The sequence below is a fragment of the Callorhinus ursinus genome, unplaced genomic scaffold (assembly GCF_003265705.2).
Source record: "Callorhinus ursinus isolate GAN/ISIS: 27379988/994484 unplaced genomic scaffold, GSC_fseal_2.0 scaffold43, whole genome shotgun sequence".
NCBI classification, from domain to species: domain Eukaryota; kingdom Metazoa; phylum Chordata; class Mammalia; order Carnivora; family Otariidae; genus Callorhinus; species Callorhinus ursinus.
The window spans coordinates 1,313,092-1,329,140 of record NW_027397105.1 but is presented as its reverse complement, the minus strand read 5'-3'; the positions used below and the strand labels follow the sequence as shown (position 1 = coordinate 1,329,140).

The 16,049-nt window shown below is 60.1% G+C and overlaps 1 protein-coding gene across 2 annotated transcripts; it reads right to left on the bottom strand.

Annotated features, from left to right (window-relative positions):
• Positions 1–988: 988 nt before the first annotated feature.
• On the bottom strand, positions 989–15,690 carry DHX33 (DEAH-box helicase 33). Of its 2 annotated transcripts, none has more exons than XM_025864259.2 (12): positions 15,056–15,690; positions 12,874–13,034; positions 12,070–12,297; positions 11,722–11,892; positions 9,468–9,653; positions 8,751–8,862; positions 7,630–7,789; positions 7,422–7,510; positions 6,709–6,836; positions 6,167–6,370; positions 4,373–4,459; positions 989–3,504 (listed from the first exon to the last, which is right to left on the bottom strand). In XM_025864259.2, exons 1-12 carry the CDS (start codon positions 15,306–15,308, stop codon positions 3,196–3,198), a joined length of 2,088 nt encoding a protein of 695 aa, XP_025720044.1. In that variant the 5' UTR covers positions 15,309–15,690; the 3' UTR covers positions 989–3,195. The 2 variants fall into 2 exon arrangements, with proteins under 2 accessions (XP_025720044.1, XP_073737661.1); XM_073881560.1 differs by lacking the exon at positions 15,056–15,690 and adding an exon at positions 14,302–14,408.
• Positions 15,691–16,049: the final 359 nt, after the last annotated feature.

Sequence of the window (16,049 nt, the reverse complement as noted above, 5' to 3'; positions counted from 1 at the left end):
CACTCAGTTACGAAGGCACGGCATTGTTCTGGGGCCAGGAAGCTGGGAGCGGGGGCGAGGGGACCAGAAAAAGTTTTCAAGGCACCCAAGAGGTCACTTCAGGCCCCCAGCTATGCTCCGTGACCTACACCCTATTTGCCCAAGCAGCTTCTGGCAGAACTCCTAGGCGGTGTCAGAATCGCAAAGATGCAAAAAACCCTCAGGAGCTAAGGATTTTAAGGTAACAAAGGGGATGCAGAAACAGTTTCCAGCTTTACTACATCAGAAATAAGAAATGAGCGGTAAAACTCCCGGGGCTGTTTCAAAAGCAAACAAGGCCGGCATCCCTTACGGGAGATGAGCCCAAGACCCCACTCCATTTATACCGGCCCCTCAGTGCACCCACAGCCCCTTCCTCCGGCCCAGACTGTTACCTCTGCTTTGTTACAAGATTAAAGTCTCCGCCCTGGGAGGAGCGCAAACCTCAGGAACCTAACACGCTTTCACAGCCTTGTGCCTGCATCATGCCCACCTCTACCTGCCCAGACAAAACTCCCCTTTCTGAATACCACCACACCAAACCAGCCTGTGCCAAGGTGGACCCCAGCGCGGAACTTTCAATGACTTTCTCTGATTGTAACACTGAAAATCACCCTTGGGGTGAACATTTAACGTGCTAATTAGACATGCAACACACGAAAAGGTGTACCTTTGGGCGCACAGGTGCTAGTAAGTCCCCACCTCTGTTGAGGGCTCCCCTTTCCCACCCTGACCTCTCCCCGGGTAGTCAGCCTGAGAACTCCTGGCTCCGGGCTGGCGCATCAGCCCCAGGAAGGCCTGGCCTCGCACTCCTGCCCACCTGGTCAGGTTCTAGTGCTTAGAGAGCCCACGGGCCTGACACTCCCTATCAAGAAAGTCAGTCTTCCCGAATGAGTGGCGAAGACTAATACTAATACTTAAATATATTCTAAACAGCAGGGAAAGGAGTTGCAAGAAAGAGCCACACACATCATGGCCAAGATTCAGCTTTAATGGATCTGACAGTCCTGCGTTCGGTGGACCGTCATATACAGGAGCTGCTGATTCCGCGGGGCTGTCTGTCCCAACAGACTCAAAACACAACGTAAACCTGAGCAGTTGGGGTTTTCTCCTGCAAGTTCTCATAATCCAGTCAGAACCTAAAGCCCTCGCTTCCCGTCAGTGCCGCGGGTCCTGGCGCGCTGGAGGAAGCCCGTGGTCACGCCTGGCCTGGCCAAGCCGCCGGAACGGCGGGAGCACGCGGGCGCAGGGAGGTCCGAGAACCGGCCTCCGCAGCCTGCAGAGGTGCTGCCCAAGGAGGGGTTCTTGTCAGGGGCTGGGTGCTGGCGGTTCGTCCCTCGTGGGGACTCCACGCATGGGCCGCGCGCCGGGAGCACGGGAGGCCTGTGGTCTGCGGGGAGGGCATCTCCCCCCACGAGGCTGCTTGGGGCAGCTGGTGGTTCATCCGGAGAGACGGCCCAGGCTGGGAAGAGGCGTCTCACCTCAGAGGTCTTCTCACGGATGGCGATGCGACGTCAATAGGAAACACGGAACTTAAGAAAGTGCGGTGTCCCCTGCAGCTCGGTATAAACAGCCGTTTATTTCTTTATAGTAATTCGTAGTCAAAATGGGGTTTCCAATCTGGTTCAATCCCTGAGCAGCTAGGTTAAAAATTAACTTTTTGAAAAGCCCGATAAAAAAAACTACTGTATCAAAACTCTGCCAGAATGTTGCGGCGACGAACGTCTTTCTGTACAGAAACATTAAAGCTGTTGGAAGCTCTGTGCCCCGGGCTCCCGCTCGAACAGGTACTGAGCAGGGCGGATGCTGCCCTTGCCCCAGGGAACCCCAGAGAAGGTACTGAGGAACGTCATCACCCACTCCCCACTGTTTACCAGCATGATTCACTTTTTATTAAAACTACAATGTATTCTTTCCCGTCAGGCTGAACATCCTAAGCCTCTATTAAGAAATGAAAAAAATAGTTAAAATTTTTCTGAACTCGTCAGAAAGTCAACAACCGCAAAGAACGAGGTGGTCTGAGAAAGAGCCAGCTGAAAGTCTTAAGAATTCAGGAAGACGGGGTATCTAGGACCCCGCGGCCCTGGCCGGACGCTGGGGTGCTCGGGGGGGAATCAACGGGGAGGCCGAGCCCCCGCCCCAGAGTGAAGCCTGCCCGTGGTCTCTGCAGAGCGTCCCGGGCAGTGTGGCCCCTGCTTTGGAGGCGCACGGTCCACCGGGTAAAGAATGGCAGAAATACTGCACATGTGTGTTCAGACCCACCAAGCCCAGGAAAAATGCTAAGTCGGCTTCTTTTAGGGCAAAACACTCTCTGGGAAAAGATGACTTGCTTATGGTGATTAAATAGTGAAGAGGAACCTTTGGTGTCTCTCCCCTTCTCAGAACACGAGGCCCGGAAGAGACTGGAGACCCTGGGACTCCCTCTGACAGACGTGCAAACTGAGGCCCAGAGGGGGGACCAGCTCACGCAGGAAGGAGCAAAGCCAGGCTGTGTCCCCCTGTCCCCAAAAAGCACGGAGACAGGGAATGAGACGCAAGAGCACAAACCCCAGGTGCGGCTGGGTCCTCACCGGCCGCCCCCTCCAGCCGCCCCCAGAGCTCCCGGCCCGGCCCTGCCGGGAGAGCCGCGCCAGGCCTCAGGCCCGCGGGGTCGGACGTGCCCCGCTGGGCAGAGACGCGGCCAGGGCCCGTGCTGCGGGCCGCCGCACCGCCAGGTCAGCACGCCTCCACCGCCCGGCTCGGAGCCCAGGAGCCGCAAGGAGGTTGGCGCCCTGGGGCGTGAGGTTCACGAGGGGAGAGCCAACAGCACGTCCCTCCTCAAACTTCTAGAACGTGAGAACAGATGCAAGCACAACAGCTGAGCTCTGCAACCCCGCAGAGTCCCCTCTCGGGAATCCTCCCCATCACAGGGACTCGGGGGTTCACACGGGGCGCGATGGCCCGCGTCTCACGGTCTGTCCATTGTGGGCCCGGCGCGCACCCTCGCGCGCTGCTACGACGCGCCCATGCGGCAGGCGGGGAGCTGCGGCAGTTCCCGGGGGGAGCGCCCCGCGGGGACCGAGCGCCCAGGGCTGCAGCTTCCACCCCCTAAACAGAAGCGCAGGGCCCTGCGCGCCGGGCTCGGGCTGGTCGAGCCCCCCCAGCGCCAGGCCCCCCCCCCGGGGGGGGGCGGGGGGCTCAGTCACGGGCCGCCCGCAGCTTCCTCCGGAAGTAGTCGGGGGCGGCCTCGTACAGCCAGTCGGCGTCCACGACGCACAGGTCCCGCATGTAGCACCTGCCGGTGTGCAGTAGCTCTGTGTAGACGACGCAGGCCGGCCGGCAGTGGAAGAGCACGGACGAGGGGTGGATGGCCACCGGCTGGCGGGCGTCCGTGGTCACGTACGTGCCGTCCGGCTGCAGCTCCGCCGCGCTCATGAACAGGCTGTGCGCCAGGCAGCGGCGGACGCTCTCCATGTCCCCGCGGGAGGACACCATCGGCATGGACATCTGCGGCGGGAGATGCAAGCAGCAGAGACCACCCCCGGTCAGGCTCAGCGGAAGCCCGGGACGTGGACTGGGCCACCAAGGCTCCGGCCGGGCACGGGACCCCGCACGCCTCGCCGCCCGGGATGGATGGCCGGCTGCGGCCCCGGGGGTAAGGGCCTTTCCTGCACTTCCTCCGCAGCCAAATTCCCCTTCGTGTTCTGGCGCGCCCCTCCAGCGAGCCCCTCCCAGAGCCTCCCGGGTCCACATCCCCCGCAGTCGGCCCCCCAGCACCGGTTCCAGAAGCTCCCAGCCCTCAGCTGCGCCCCCTGGGAGCAGAGCACCAGCCGAGCAGCGTGCAGGTGCACACCCGCCTGACCCCGCCAGCCCGCTTCTCCCCTCCAGCCGTGGGGAGTGGGAGCTCGGGAAACCTGACCACTGTCCTGGCTCCCCGGGGGGAGGCGGGGGGAGGCCTGGGAGAGCAATCACCAAGGAGGCAGAAGGCGGGAAGCGGGAGGGGCGTGCAGAGAGCCGCCTGAGAGCGCCCCCCAGCCCTCCGACGGTCCCTGGGGGGCTCGACTGTTTCCGGACAAACCTCTCCATCCCCCCTCTCTCCCTTTAAGAGCCAGGGGTTTTGGCTTCCGCACTCCGCTGAGCCCCGCCTGTGGGGGACGCTCTTCATCTCAGCTGTCACCACCTCCAGGGAGCCCCTGAGTCCTGCAGCTAACTGGTCTCTCCTTCCAGGCTGCCGGCTCCCGGGACAAACTACCCAAGTTGTTTAGGCCCTAGTTTCAGCGTCTGCAAAGTGGGACTAGAACCCCAGAGGGGAGACGCCAGGATTTCAGCTGCGGACCAGGGGAGGAGGTCTCCCAGACGCCAGGAGGGCCGGTACCTTCAGGCAGATATCCCTCAGCTGCGCTCGGACTTCGGCCACCAGCAGCATGTTCTTGCTGTTGACAAAGTTCTCTCTGCACCAGTCCTGCACGGGAGAGAAAGAAGACAACCCTGTCACTTCCACAGAGAAAAAAAACAGAACTCTGAGAACGTAGCTGAATTCAGAGAGAAGACGTCAGTTGCCAAAAATACAGGAAAACCGCTTTGTATCAGAAAGCATGAATGGTAAGGGTAAATTAGAAATACTTTCACAGACTAAAAATTCCCTCGTGTCGGGGGCCTCAGCTGGCTGGGTTGGGGAAGCTCACAACGCTCAATCTCAGGGTGGTGGGTTCGGGGCCCACGCTGGGCGTAAAGGTTACTTAAATAAACAAAACTTTTAAAAAAAGTTCCTTATGTCAAGTCACCGTGAAAAAAGCTACAGACTGGAGTATTTGCATCACTACACTCAATAAAGTATTAATGACCCCAGAATACATGAAGAAAACGTCTATGTATCGATGAGACAACGACCAACAACTTGGCAGGAGAAAGGACAAAGGACGGGAACACCCGACACGCAGACACGGACCGCGAACGTCCAATAAAGGTCCGCACGATGCTCGGCCTCTGGGGGACTCACGGCAAAGTGATGTAAAGTAACTGAGACGATAGGGTTTCATATTCACCGACTTGGCAAAAACGCGTCACTTTGCGGAGAGGCAGGGCGGGGTTGAGTGGGAACCCTCCCGACCGCTGCGGGTGCGCAGGAAACCGTGCGCTCACGCAGTCAGGCACGCGGTCACCCCCGCGGGAAGGGCTTTTGCTGGATGTACAGCATTTTCTTTCCTCAAAAATAAACTGAGATAAATACAGCAGAATGTTTACAACCACCGAACCTGAGTAGTGGCTGTCTTTCTCGAGAACTGACTGCGTCACGATGCAGAGTAGAAGTGCACACAGCAGGCGCACGTGCGGATTCACCGACAAATGAGAGAACATACGGGTGTATTTCTGAAAGCGTGCATCACACCATCTCACTTGTAGGGAAGACCTAAGTTAGTACTTGGTTTTGCTAACTGCAAGCAGCACAACAGGATTTTCACTTTTATGGAAAAGGGGGAAAAGCAAAGGCAGCGTTCAGTGTGTCTGTTCTGCAGCGAGCCCCACAGAGGTGGCCCAACCGGCCCCCACCCCGGAGCTGCAGGACCCCCCAACCCTGAGCTGCAATGACCCCGGAGCTGCGCGGACCCCCCGGAGCTGGGCTGACCCGGGAGCTGCGCTGGACGCTCCGGCATCAAGCTGCCGCAGGAACCGTGGGGCTTTAGCTGCATTTCTTTTGTGCATCTGTTAGCAACGTGGGGCCTGAGGTATCAGAAAAGCTTAAGACAAGCTACTTTTTGGGTCTAGGAACACGGCAAACCATCTCCGCGTGAATTAATGACGACTGCTTCTCCCCTTTGCACCGCTCTGGCTTGTGAGAGGTTTCAGAGCGCTCTGCCGTCACGGGGCGGGGGTCGAGAATGCCGTCCCCATCTGGCTCTGAGGAGCAGAAAGAGCCACCAAGCCAATGCTACCACGGACAAAGTCAGGGGCAGGTGGGGAAAAGCTCACTTCAGAGCTAAGAAGCTGGGCCACCCAGCACCTGGAGCCCCTGCCGGCAAGGACGAGGGGGACACCGACGGGGCGGAGGCCAGGCCTGTGCGCAGGCGCCGCGGCAGGGCCGCCCCCACTGACCGCGAGGGGCAGGCGTGTGCCAGGCTCAAGTGCGGGGGGACGCACCGCGGGAGAGAAGGCCCGGGCCGAGGCTGACCTTACTGCCGCCCAGGTTCTTGAAGGTCCGGTAGATGTTGAGCAGCGTGATGTGGTCCCCCTCCCCGGACACGAACTTCTTGCGGACGGCCTGCACCTCGTCACGCCGGGCCGGAGGGCTGCACAGAACGCTGTCCACCGACAGCAGAGAAACGATGGTCAGGATCTCCTCGGTGCAGTGGAACTTGGGGGACAGTAGTACGGTCTGCGCACAGAAATGACAGACGGTGTGCACCGAGCTCTCCCCCGTTCTGAGCACAGCTCTTCTGCCCGCGGCCTCGGAGGCCGGGTGTCTCTGCAGCCACCTGCTCGCCAGAAGCCCACGGCCCTCCCGCAGGCTCCCACGTTCCCGGGGGCATGGGGGGCTCACGACTTAGCGCGGCCCTGAATCTCCCATGAGGCCAGCGCGTGTCAGACACAACGTGGGGCCACAGCTACTCAGGGGCAACAGTGAAGTTGAAGCCGGGGCGGGGGGCGGGGTGCAGGCTGCTGCCCCACGAGCTGTGACGGGCAGAAGGGGCACGGTGGGGAGAGGCGACTCACTTTGGCAAATCTGGGCTCTAAAGGGAAAGCTGCCATCTTTCTTCCCAGTGGAGTCAGGGCAAGCTGGTCGTCCTTCCGTTCGAGAGCACCCAGCAGGTCCAGCTGGGCGACAGCTGCCTGAATGTGGTCTACAGACAGACGGCAGAGGAGGAAAACCTGCAGCCAGTCTGCGCTTCAGGGAGCGGAGGACTCTGCGCCCAACCCCGGTCCTGGGGCACAGCGGCCGGCGACACCCCCGTCTTCAGGTCCGCCTGCAGCAATGGCCTGTGACCCCACTGCGTCACATGCACGCACCCCGCACACAGATGTGCCGTGGCGCCGCCGGGACCCGCATGCGGAAGCGGAGACATGCAGCAGTGCCCACAGGCCCTGCGAGGCCCAGCCAAGAAACTCTTCCTATTCTCCCCTTCCTACTTTCTGAATTTCTAACCATGTCCACGCATCACCTGCTGAAGGATCAAGCAGCATGTCCAACGACGTAATAACGCACACAAGCGCGAAGACGAAATGCCGCGCCCAGGCCCAACGCGAAGCCACGGCTCCCGCCCCTGAACTCTTACGGGCACAGAACCTCCCTAGAGAGTCCCAGGTGCCTCTCCGACAGCCGAGCTTATGCAGCAAAGGGAACGAGAGAGGAGAAGACCCCCAGACCCTTTACGGAGAGCCCACCCGTTAGTTGTTGGTCCTCATGCACCCAGGCCCCTGCCGCCTACCTGGAGAGGGCTTGGACATGAAATCAAAGGTGAGCACATCGGGGACTTTCATTGCAAGGAGCTGCAGCAGCACGCTCGCCAGGTTGCACCTGTGAGGAGCAGACCCGCGGCTGACGCACCTGCTCCGGGTCCTGCAGCTCCCTGGTCGGAGCGGCGGGGGCGGCGGGGGTGCGGGGGCGCAGGGCGGCGGGGGCGCGGGAGCACCTACCTCTGGATCTCCGGCACGGTCATCTTCTCAAACTTCTCGAACTCGTCCTCCGTGTAGAGCCGGTAACAGATACCGCTGTCCTCCCTGCCGGCCCGGCCCGAGCGCTGCCACGCCTGGGTCTTGGACACGCGCTGCACGGCAAGCACCTCCAGGCCGCTGCCTGGGGGGAGAAGGGCCCGCGTTAGCGCTTCACCCAACACCTGGGCACACTGGTCCGCAGCGTGGAGAAGCAGCAGCATTCCTCAGAACACCGGTGATCCTTCCTGCAGCACGAGTCCAGAACCCCAAGGCCCCGTGGGAAAGCACAGAACCAGAGCAAGCGCTCCACACTGAAACAGCGGGGGATGCACCTCGGGAACGTCAGAATATCCTCGGCCGGTCTGCCTGGGACAAAGGGTTTCCCAGGCCGCGGGGCTTTTCAGTGCCCACACCCCGACTCCAGGAAACTAGGGTAGCTGGTCACCAGTCAATGCCCGTGCCTGCACCCGCCCTCCCAGCTGTGCTGCAAGAGGGAGACGTGGGATGGAGTCACTCCCGGGACTGAATATGACACGCGTCCTGGATAAAGGTGTGCTCTGTGTCAGGCACAGGGGAACGGGTCCTTCCAACACTAACTCCAAGTCCGCACCCTCGGGAGCTGAGTCGTGCTCTGTAATCAGACACTTTGGCTGCCTCTAATCCTCCGTAGCACAAAGCCCAGTAGAAAGCAGACAGAGGACCGGAGCGTCCAGCAAGCTCTCACTGCACACCCTCAGGAATAGATGGTATCTCACCCCAGCCTGGGAGGTTTGCTTCCTGGGATGCCTGGAGCTCAAACATCCATCCCGATGAAGCTCCTGCCCTGGTGTCGGGGGTCCCTGGCTGCACAGCCCCCTCACCCAGCTCCTCAGGGGGTCTCAGGCCAGGCCCGGCCCCTGTTCTCAAGCCAGCGAAGCCTGGACCCGTCCTGCCACACTGGGCCCCTCGCTCCTGCTGCCTGCCTCCTTCCTGGACCTGACTGCTTTCGGCCTGGGTCACCCGCACTGCCCGTGCCGCCCTGGTGGGTCACAATGAGTCCAAGCAGGAGGCGCTGGCTGGGAGAAGCTGTGGGGAGAAGAGGGGCTCGTGAGCTCGATTCTCACCAGGATTATACTTCTTTGCTTTAACCATGCCCGTGTCGACCACATATTTTATTCCCGTGATGGTTATGGAGGTCTCAGCGATGTTGGTTGAAACGATCACTTTGCGACAGCCCTGGAAGTAGGAAGCAACCAGAAAGTGACACCCAGGACTCCGAAGTTTCACAACATAGTTCTCACCAGTAGCTTCCACAGTCCACTCGTGCTCCAGATCCACGTGACTAACGGGAATTCCTAACACTGAGTAGGGAGGTTCCCGTCTTCAAGGCTTACTTGAGATGATGAGACGCAGGGGAACAGGCAGGCGTGGGCTGGACCCCCGGCCCTGCCGGGCACTCCCTGAGCGCCGTCTCTCGGGGTGTCCATGTCTATACGACGGGACCACCCTGCCAGTTCTCCAGAGGCAGGGCGCACACGCAGGGTGTATGCACGGTGAACGCACAGTGCCTGGCCTGGCCGGCGCTTGCACTACACGGTGTGGTGGGCGCACTATGGTCTATGTCGGACTTGGGAGAGCCCCTCGTCCACCAGTCACCTCCTGCCTCTGCCCACCGCACCCCCACGGTCTCCCCACTCTCCCTGTTTCCACCAGGCTGGGGAGCCCCGTCTGGGGCTGTGTCTTCTAGTCCCGCGGCTTCGCGGCTCATGCATCTGGTACCCGAGCATCCCACCCCCACAGGTGCCCAGGGATGGGGCTGCACAGGACAGGTGCGCACTCACCTTTGGGGCCCCCTGGAAGACGCGGAGCTGCTGGGCGTAGGGCAGGGAGGCATAGAGAGGAAGGACCAGCATGGAGGGGCAACCGTCTGGGAGGTGCTTCGCGATGTCTCGGCAGGTCTTGCTCATGGCTTCGATCTCCTCCTGCCCGGTGAGGAACACCAGGATGTCCTGAGAAGGAGGGGCCTCCTGTGGAAGGGAAGCGTGGGGTCACTAGGTGCCGATGAGCGCAGGCTGCATGGAACACAATAGCAGTGATCTCCCCGTGGAGAGGTACACGGGCCTAAACTTGGTGTCTCCTCCAGGAGAACGGCCCCACCCACGGTACACGGAGCTGTCACTTGAGTGAGTTGGCCAGCGATGTTTAAAAGCCAGTTCCCTTGGGGCACCTGGGTGGCTCAGTCGTTAAGCGTCTGCTTTCGGCCCAGGTTATGATCCCAGGGTCCTGGGATCGAGCCCCGCATCGGGCTCCCTGCTCAGTGGGGAAGCCTGCTTCTCCCTCTCCCACTCCCCCTGCTTGTGTTCCCTCTCTCGCTGTGTGTCTCTCTGTCAAATAAATAAAATCTTAAAAAAAAAAAAAGCCAGTTCCCACATCTAGTAGATCTGCCGCCGAAGCGAGCACGTTCCTCCATCTACACGGTTAAGCCCAGAGCAAAAGACGCAGCAGAAGAGAAAAGGGATCCCAAGTTTCGACCCGTTTTGAGAGACGAGGGGGAGGGAAGGACTGGGCAGAGGGTGCTCCAGCCTGGGCGTGGTCCGAAGGGCGTACGGCGGCAAGACACGGCCGGGCTCCCTGGAGAAGACAGGAAGGCCTGGGCCTCGGCCGTGAGGCAGGGGTGGGTCACGGGAGGGGGAAACCTGAGCACGGCGTGGTTGACCCCAGCTGCCCTCCTCTAGCCGACAGGGCAGGAGGCCGGGCAGACACGGCAGACAGGGGAGGCTGGAACGGGATTCAACCTGGAAGCTTGGGACAAGTCCAGAAGCTGTGCCGAGGCTTAGGAGCAACCTGCCCTGCAGAAAGACAGCATGAGGCGCTCCGGGGAAAAGTGATCGCATGCAAACACAGGAAAAATATTCACGATGGTCCAATGGGAGACGCTGGAACACCTGGGGGAAAATGAGCCACAGGAACGCAGAAAACTTGTACGACTATGTCGCACAAGGAAGGAGCCATCGGGATGGGTCCTGCTGGCAACGTGGGGTCCCGAAGCTGCAATCCTGACCGGTGGCTTGAAAACCATGAGATATGTCTATGCTGAGAGGCTGGAGGAGCATCAGGTCAGGGAGGGTAAGGGTAAAGCCTCACCTCCTGTGGCAGGAACTAACTGCCCGAGACCCACAGTGTCGGCAGGTACCGTCGGAAACACTAGGGAATCACGAGGAAGCAGCCGGGATCTGCAACGGGGACGTAAAAGCAGCTGCTGGGTTGTTTAAGATTGACTGACTGACTGACTGACTGGAGAGAGGCGAGCGCACACGCACTCGAGCAAGTGGGAGGCGGGGTGGCAGAGACGCTCAAGCGGACTCCCTGCTGAGGGAGGAGTCAGCAGCCGCCCTTGGGGCAGAGCTCCTGACCCTGAGATCACAACCTCAGCTGAAGTCAAGAGTCGGGCGCTTCACCGACTGAGCTGCCCATGTGCCTAGCCGCTGGTTTTCATGATTCTTTTAGAACGAACTACTGCCCTTTTAAACTTTAAGCACTCACCACTTAAAATCAAAATTATTTTTAAAAATTTGCCTCTGGATTCTTTAAGAAAGTTAACATGAAGTACGAACACTCAATTTTATGAGGGCAACAAAAACGAGAGGATTTAATCACTCGGACTTAAGTAAACATCTAATAAAATGAGATTCTGCAATGTTTCTCTAACTCGGTTTTTCCAAAGAACCCGAAAACCCTAAAGGGCTACCCGTTACTGGGTTGACACGAACTCTTGACAACAGGCAGTAAAGAGCAGGGGCCACACTTTAGTCGGGCGGCGGCGCCGCGGGCTCCGGCCGGCACTGACAACCGAACGCCGCTCTGCTCTAACCGAGTAAGTCTCCTGACTCAGCTGAGGCATGAGGACGCTCAGAGCGGAATTATTTTTCATTTTAGAGAAGATAAGAGACGCCAAAAAGTAAGAAGCCGGACACAGTGACTCATGTCACGGGCACAGCGCACGGGGGCGCTTCGGCTGGCAGCGTTTCAAGGCCGAGTGTGTCCCGGACGGCGAGGGGAGCCCGGCCTGTGTGGGCACGCGCGGCCAGCGCGCACCTGGTGGACCTGGAAGACGGAGACGAGCGCGGCGTGCAGGTAATCCTGCTGCGGCTGTTTGGTGTAGAACACCTGGATGGGGTGCTGCCGACCCTCCAGGTAGAGGACGGGTGCTCCGTTGAAATACTGCGAGAACAGATCCACGTCCATGGTCGCGGACATGACAATCACCTGCGTTCGAGACGGAAGAGCGTGATGACAAGGCCGCACCGGGCCTGTCCGGGTCCCCCCTTCCCAGCCTGGCGGGCAGCCGGTGAGGCCTGTGCCCCCACGTCCGGAAGCAGGGTAGGCAGGGGCGCCAGGCTGAGGAAGGAACTCGAGCCTCTCCCGGATGCGAACCACACCTACTTTGAGAGGCAGCTTCCCCAGTTCCTTTCTCCTCTTCTGGGCGGCCTTCACCACCCCGAAGAGCACATCGGTGTGCACAGTCCGCTCGTGGGCTTCATCCAACACGACGCAGCTGTACTTGCGCAGCAGAGAGTCGGAAATCGCTTCTCGTAGAAGCATGCCGTCCGTCAGGAACTTGATCCTGGTGGCCTCTGAGGTCACGTCGTCGAAGCGCACTGTGTAGCCCACCTGCGCGAGGAACCGCTCGTTCAGTCGGCGCGGGCTGAGCGGCCGCTGGGTGCCCGGTGCTGGGCGGGCACGCGTGCCCTCGTTGGGGCCGCAGCCCCCTGCTCCCTCGGGCACGCATGGGCAGCCGACGCGTCCCTGTAACTGCAAGTGTAAGCACTACAAAGAACCTAAAACTAGACTCCTACCCTAGCTACTTAATAACTTAAAAGGAAGCTACAGACAGACAAGAAAAGATGCCCCAAATATTTTAAGGTGAAATGCATAAACACACACGCAAAGTGGATGTAGCCACAGTTCTGGGGCTCATTCTCCATACCCACATATTCGCTAAAGAAGTCCTTACGATTTCTCAGACAGATAAGAGATTTCAGAGGTTACGGAATCCCGAAGAATGCTCGAGGAAAGCAACTAATTTATCCAACTTGCCAACAGACTCTGAACGCAAAGCAAATGGCACAGACACGTGAGGTCTGGGGAATGAGTAGAGACTCAGGCCTGAGTGACCGGGGCAAGATCGAGCCTCCCTCAGGAAAGCGCCATGCGGGTGGGCGAGCAGCAGAGAAGGAGGTGAGGTACCAGCTTCCCGAGCTCAGTTCTCTTCTCATCGGAGACTCTCATGGCCAGAGAGATGGCAGCCACTCGGCGAGGCTGGGTCACCGCAATGATACCCTGGCGGCCGACCCCCCCTTCGTAGAGGTACTGCGGGAGCTGCGTCGTCTTCCCAGAGCCCGTTTCCCCTGAGAAAGAAGACAAGTCTCACCTACATGCAAGTTAACACAGATTTCACCAAACTCTAAGCTGATAAAGCCCCAGGAAAAAAGGCACTCGAGTGTGTCGCTTAGAGGAGTGTTCATTCTAACTGCACCTCAGAGGCCAAGTTGTATCAGAAGCACCTTTAAAATGTTTATACCCTGGACAATTCCACTTGCAGGAATGGATTCTGAGAAAATAAAGATGCATGTAAATATTTAGCTTCCAGAGATGTGTCCTTCAACTTTGTTCCGGGCAGCAAAAAACTGGAAACAATGTAAATGTTCAACAATAGGTAACCCACATAAAAAACCATAGGAGGAAATACAACTGTTACATAAAATGGTTACTTCTCAGAAGAAAAAATGAGATGTACTCGGGCCCACTTACACACCACCTGCAACAAACTCGACGCCATTCTGAAGCCTGCCCTTTCTTTCAGACCCCCGCCCTGGCCCACACTTCAGGACGCGCCCACTGTTGCCAGGTCTGCCTGGCAAACTCTACAGGATGAGTCACACCTCAAACTCTCTCCCTGGGGCTGCACTGGTGGCCTCTTCCTATTGTGTCCCTGGTACCTTGTCCATCTCTCCTCCAGCACTGACCACCTTACACTGTGCGCCAACACCCCAAGTCCCTGGAGAGCAGGGAAGGTCTACCTGTCTCCTCCATGAACCTGAACATCCTACATACAGTTAGCACCCAATGTTATTTCCCACCTGCGTGGGTTCCTCTAACTGTACTTAAGTAGAACAAAGAATTTGGTAAACCTGGGCATCCTTCCCCTCTGGCTATCACTAAGCTTCTCTGACCTTAGAGTCCTAAATAGGATTATTCTTGCATTTCCCACTCTGCTCATCCTCCTGACCCAGCCAAGAATCACAGACTAAGAATGTGATTATTCTGCTGCATTCCTGCTGAATCCACCAGGCAAAACCCCAAATGTGGATCGACGTCTCCCTGTCCATCTTTTCTGCTCTTACACCAGACTCCTGAGCATTGCTAAAGTGAAACAGCCCACCTGTGCAGATGAAGCTATGATATGAAGGTATGAGTCTGTAGTGGGGCCAAAGCGCCTGGACTGCAGCACGACCACTGGACCACTGATCCTGTTCTCGCTTCTGCGGCCTGGCTCTGTGCCCCTGACTCCCATTCTCAGCAGAGCTCCTGCACCGATTCCACATAACTGAGGTCCTCACATGTGCTCTCCCTCTCCCCCCCTACAAACTTCACCCCCGCCACACCCATGCTCACCTCCTTTCGCCAGCCCCCAGCCTCCTGGATATCCTCCCTCCTATTCCCGGCCAGCGTGTTTCCAAGCGACCCCTTCCACCGCCCCCCCCCTCTATTCCTGCCGGCTTTCCATCTTCAGCTCCTTCAGCTCGTCTCTACAGAGCTCTTCCCGTCAACCAATGAATGCAAATCCCCCAGCTTCCTTCCCTTCCTCCCGCAGAAGCCTGCTCTCACTGCCTTCCTCCCCTCGCCGCCTACTCAGTGCTCAGCGCGGGGATAAACCTGCTCCTACGCCCCACAGCTTTGCCGACGGCGCGCTCAATGGGATCCACAGTCAGTACCCCGCACCCAAACCCAGCGGGCACTGCTTTGGTGCCGGATGGGGCCTCACGGCTGCAGCCGTCCACTCCCTTCTCCCTACGACTCTGCTCCTCTGACGCGCGCCCTCCTGGCTCTCCCTCCTCCCTCTGAGGGCTCGTCCGCTCCGTCCTTCGGGTGCTCTTCCTATAACGTAAGCGCAGGGGATCAACGCCCCCGAACCACAAGCCCGCCTCTTAGTCCGCGCCCCAGACGCTGCGACTTCGCGTCAGACCCGCCCGGTTCTCCCCTCCCGGCGGCTCCCCCGCAGCAGGCCCGTCCCCGGGGGCCGCCTCCGTCGGGGCCCGCCTCCCGGCCCTCCCCTCCGAGCCCCGAAGTCCCCGGCACGCCCCTCCGCCGGGCACGTGGGTGGCGGCCCGCGGCGGGGCTTCTCCCCCGAGCCCCTCGGGCCACTCACCGATGAGGACGGCGCTGTCCAGGTTCCGGAGCTGGGCCAGCAGCTGCCCCCGCGCCGAGAAGATGGGCAGGCTCCGGCGCTGCCGCTCCACCGCCTCGGGGTAGGGGCTGGCCGCGGGCTGCGCCAGGGCCGACTGCTGCCTCCGGCCTCCACCGCCGCCGCCCGCGGTCAGCAGCATCACCACGCGCCCCCCGGCAGGCCCGCAGCCCGGCCGGAACCTCTTGGCCGGCGGGAAGCCCGCCTCCTCGGGCATGTCGGGCGGCCGCCGCGACGGGAGACCTGCACCCCGGCAGCCGACGGCAGGCGCGTGCTGCCCCTTCCTGCCGCGCGGCGCGGCGCCCGCCGATGACCTCACGGCCGCCGCCGCGGGCCTCCGCAAAGGACTACGGCTCCCGGCGTGCACTGGGGGCCTGGGCTGGGATGCACGAGGGGGGCCGGAAGAGGGGCCCGAGGTACGACGGGGAGGAAGAGCCGGAGCTACAACAGCGAGGGGCGGAAAGGACGGTTCCGCACGACCTCCACCATCGATACCGACGCTCTTCCTGACCGTTTTACTGTCCCGGTGACACGGTTTCCTGCCAGTGAACACGCGTCTCCCCTTGTCGCCAACAGTAACACCCGCTCTGCAAGGGAAGCACTTACTTTTGTAAAATCAGCGGGGAACGCGCAAACACGTGCACTACTTAACCCTCTAGGGCATATGCCGTACGGTAGATCCTGACGTGAGCCCCGAGAACCAGCCCCTGACATCCCCGAAAGTCTCTCGGATGTCGGCACATCGGAGTGCGGGCGAGGGGGCCGGCGAGCCCTGTTGTTGGGGCCGGGGAAGGCCTCGTAGGGTATGCTGCCGACAACCGAGCGCTCTCGGGACCGGTCTGCGCGGGTCAGGCCCGCAGGGGGAGGGGCTCGGTGGCCGGCGGCGACTGTGGCCCGCCCTTCCCCCCCAGCCCCTCCCCGTTCCCCCAGCTCCTCCCCCAGCCCCTCCCCGTTCCCC

Coding starts and splice junctions, on each gene's coding strand:
- DHX33 (XM_025864259.2), bottom strand. CDS start 15,308: ATGCCCGAGGAGGCGGGCTTCCCGCCGGCCAAGAGGTTCCGGCCGGGC. Junction 7,511..7,629: donor ACCGTGCCGGAGATCCAGAG/GTAGGTGCTCCC, acceptor TGCTCCTCACAG/GTGCAACCTGGCGAGCGTGC. Junction 4,460..6,166: donor AGAACCTGGGCGGCAGTAAG/GTCAGCCTCGGC, acceptor TCTCCCGTGCAG/GACTGGTGCAGAGAGAACTT.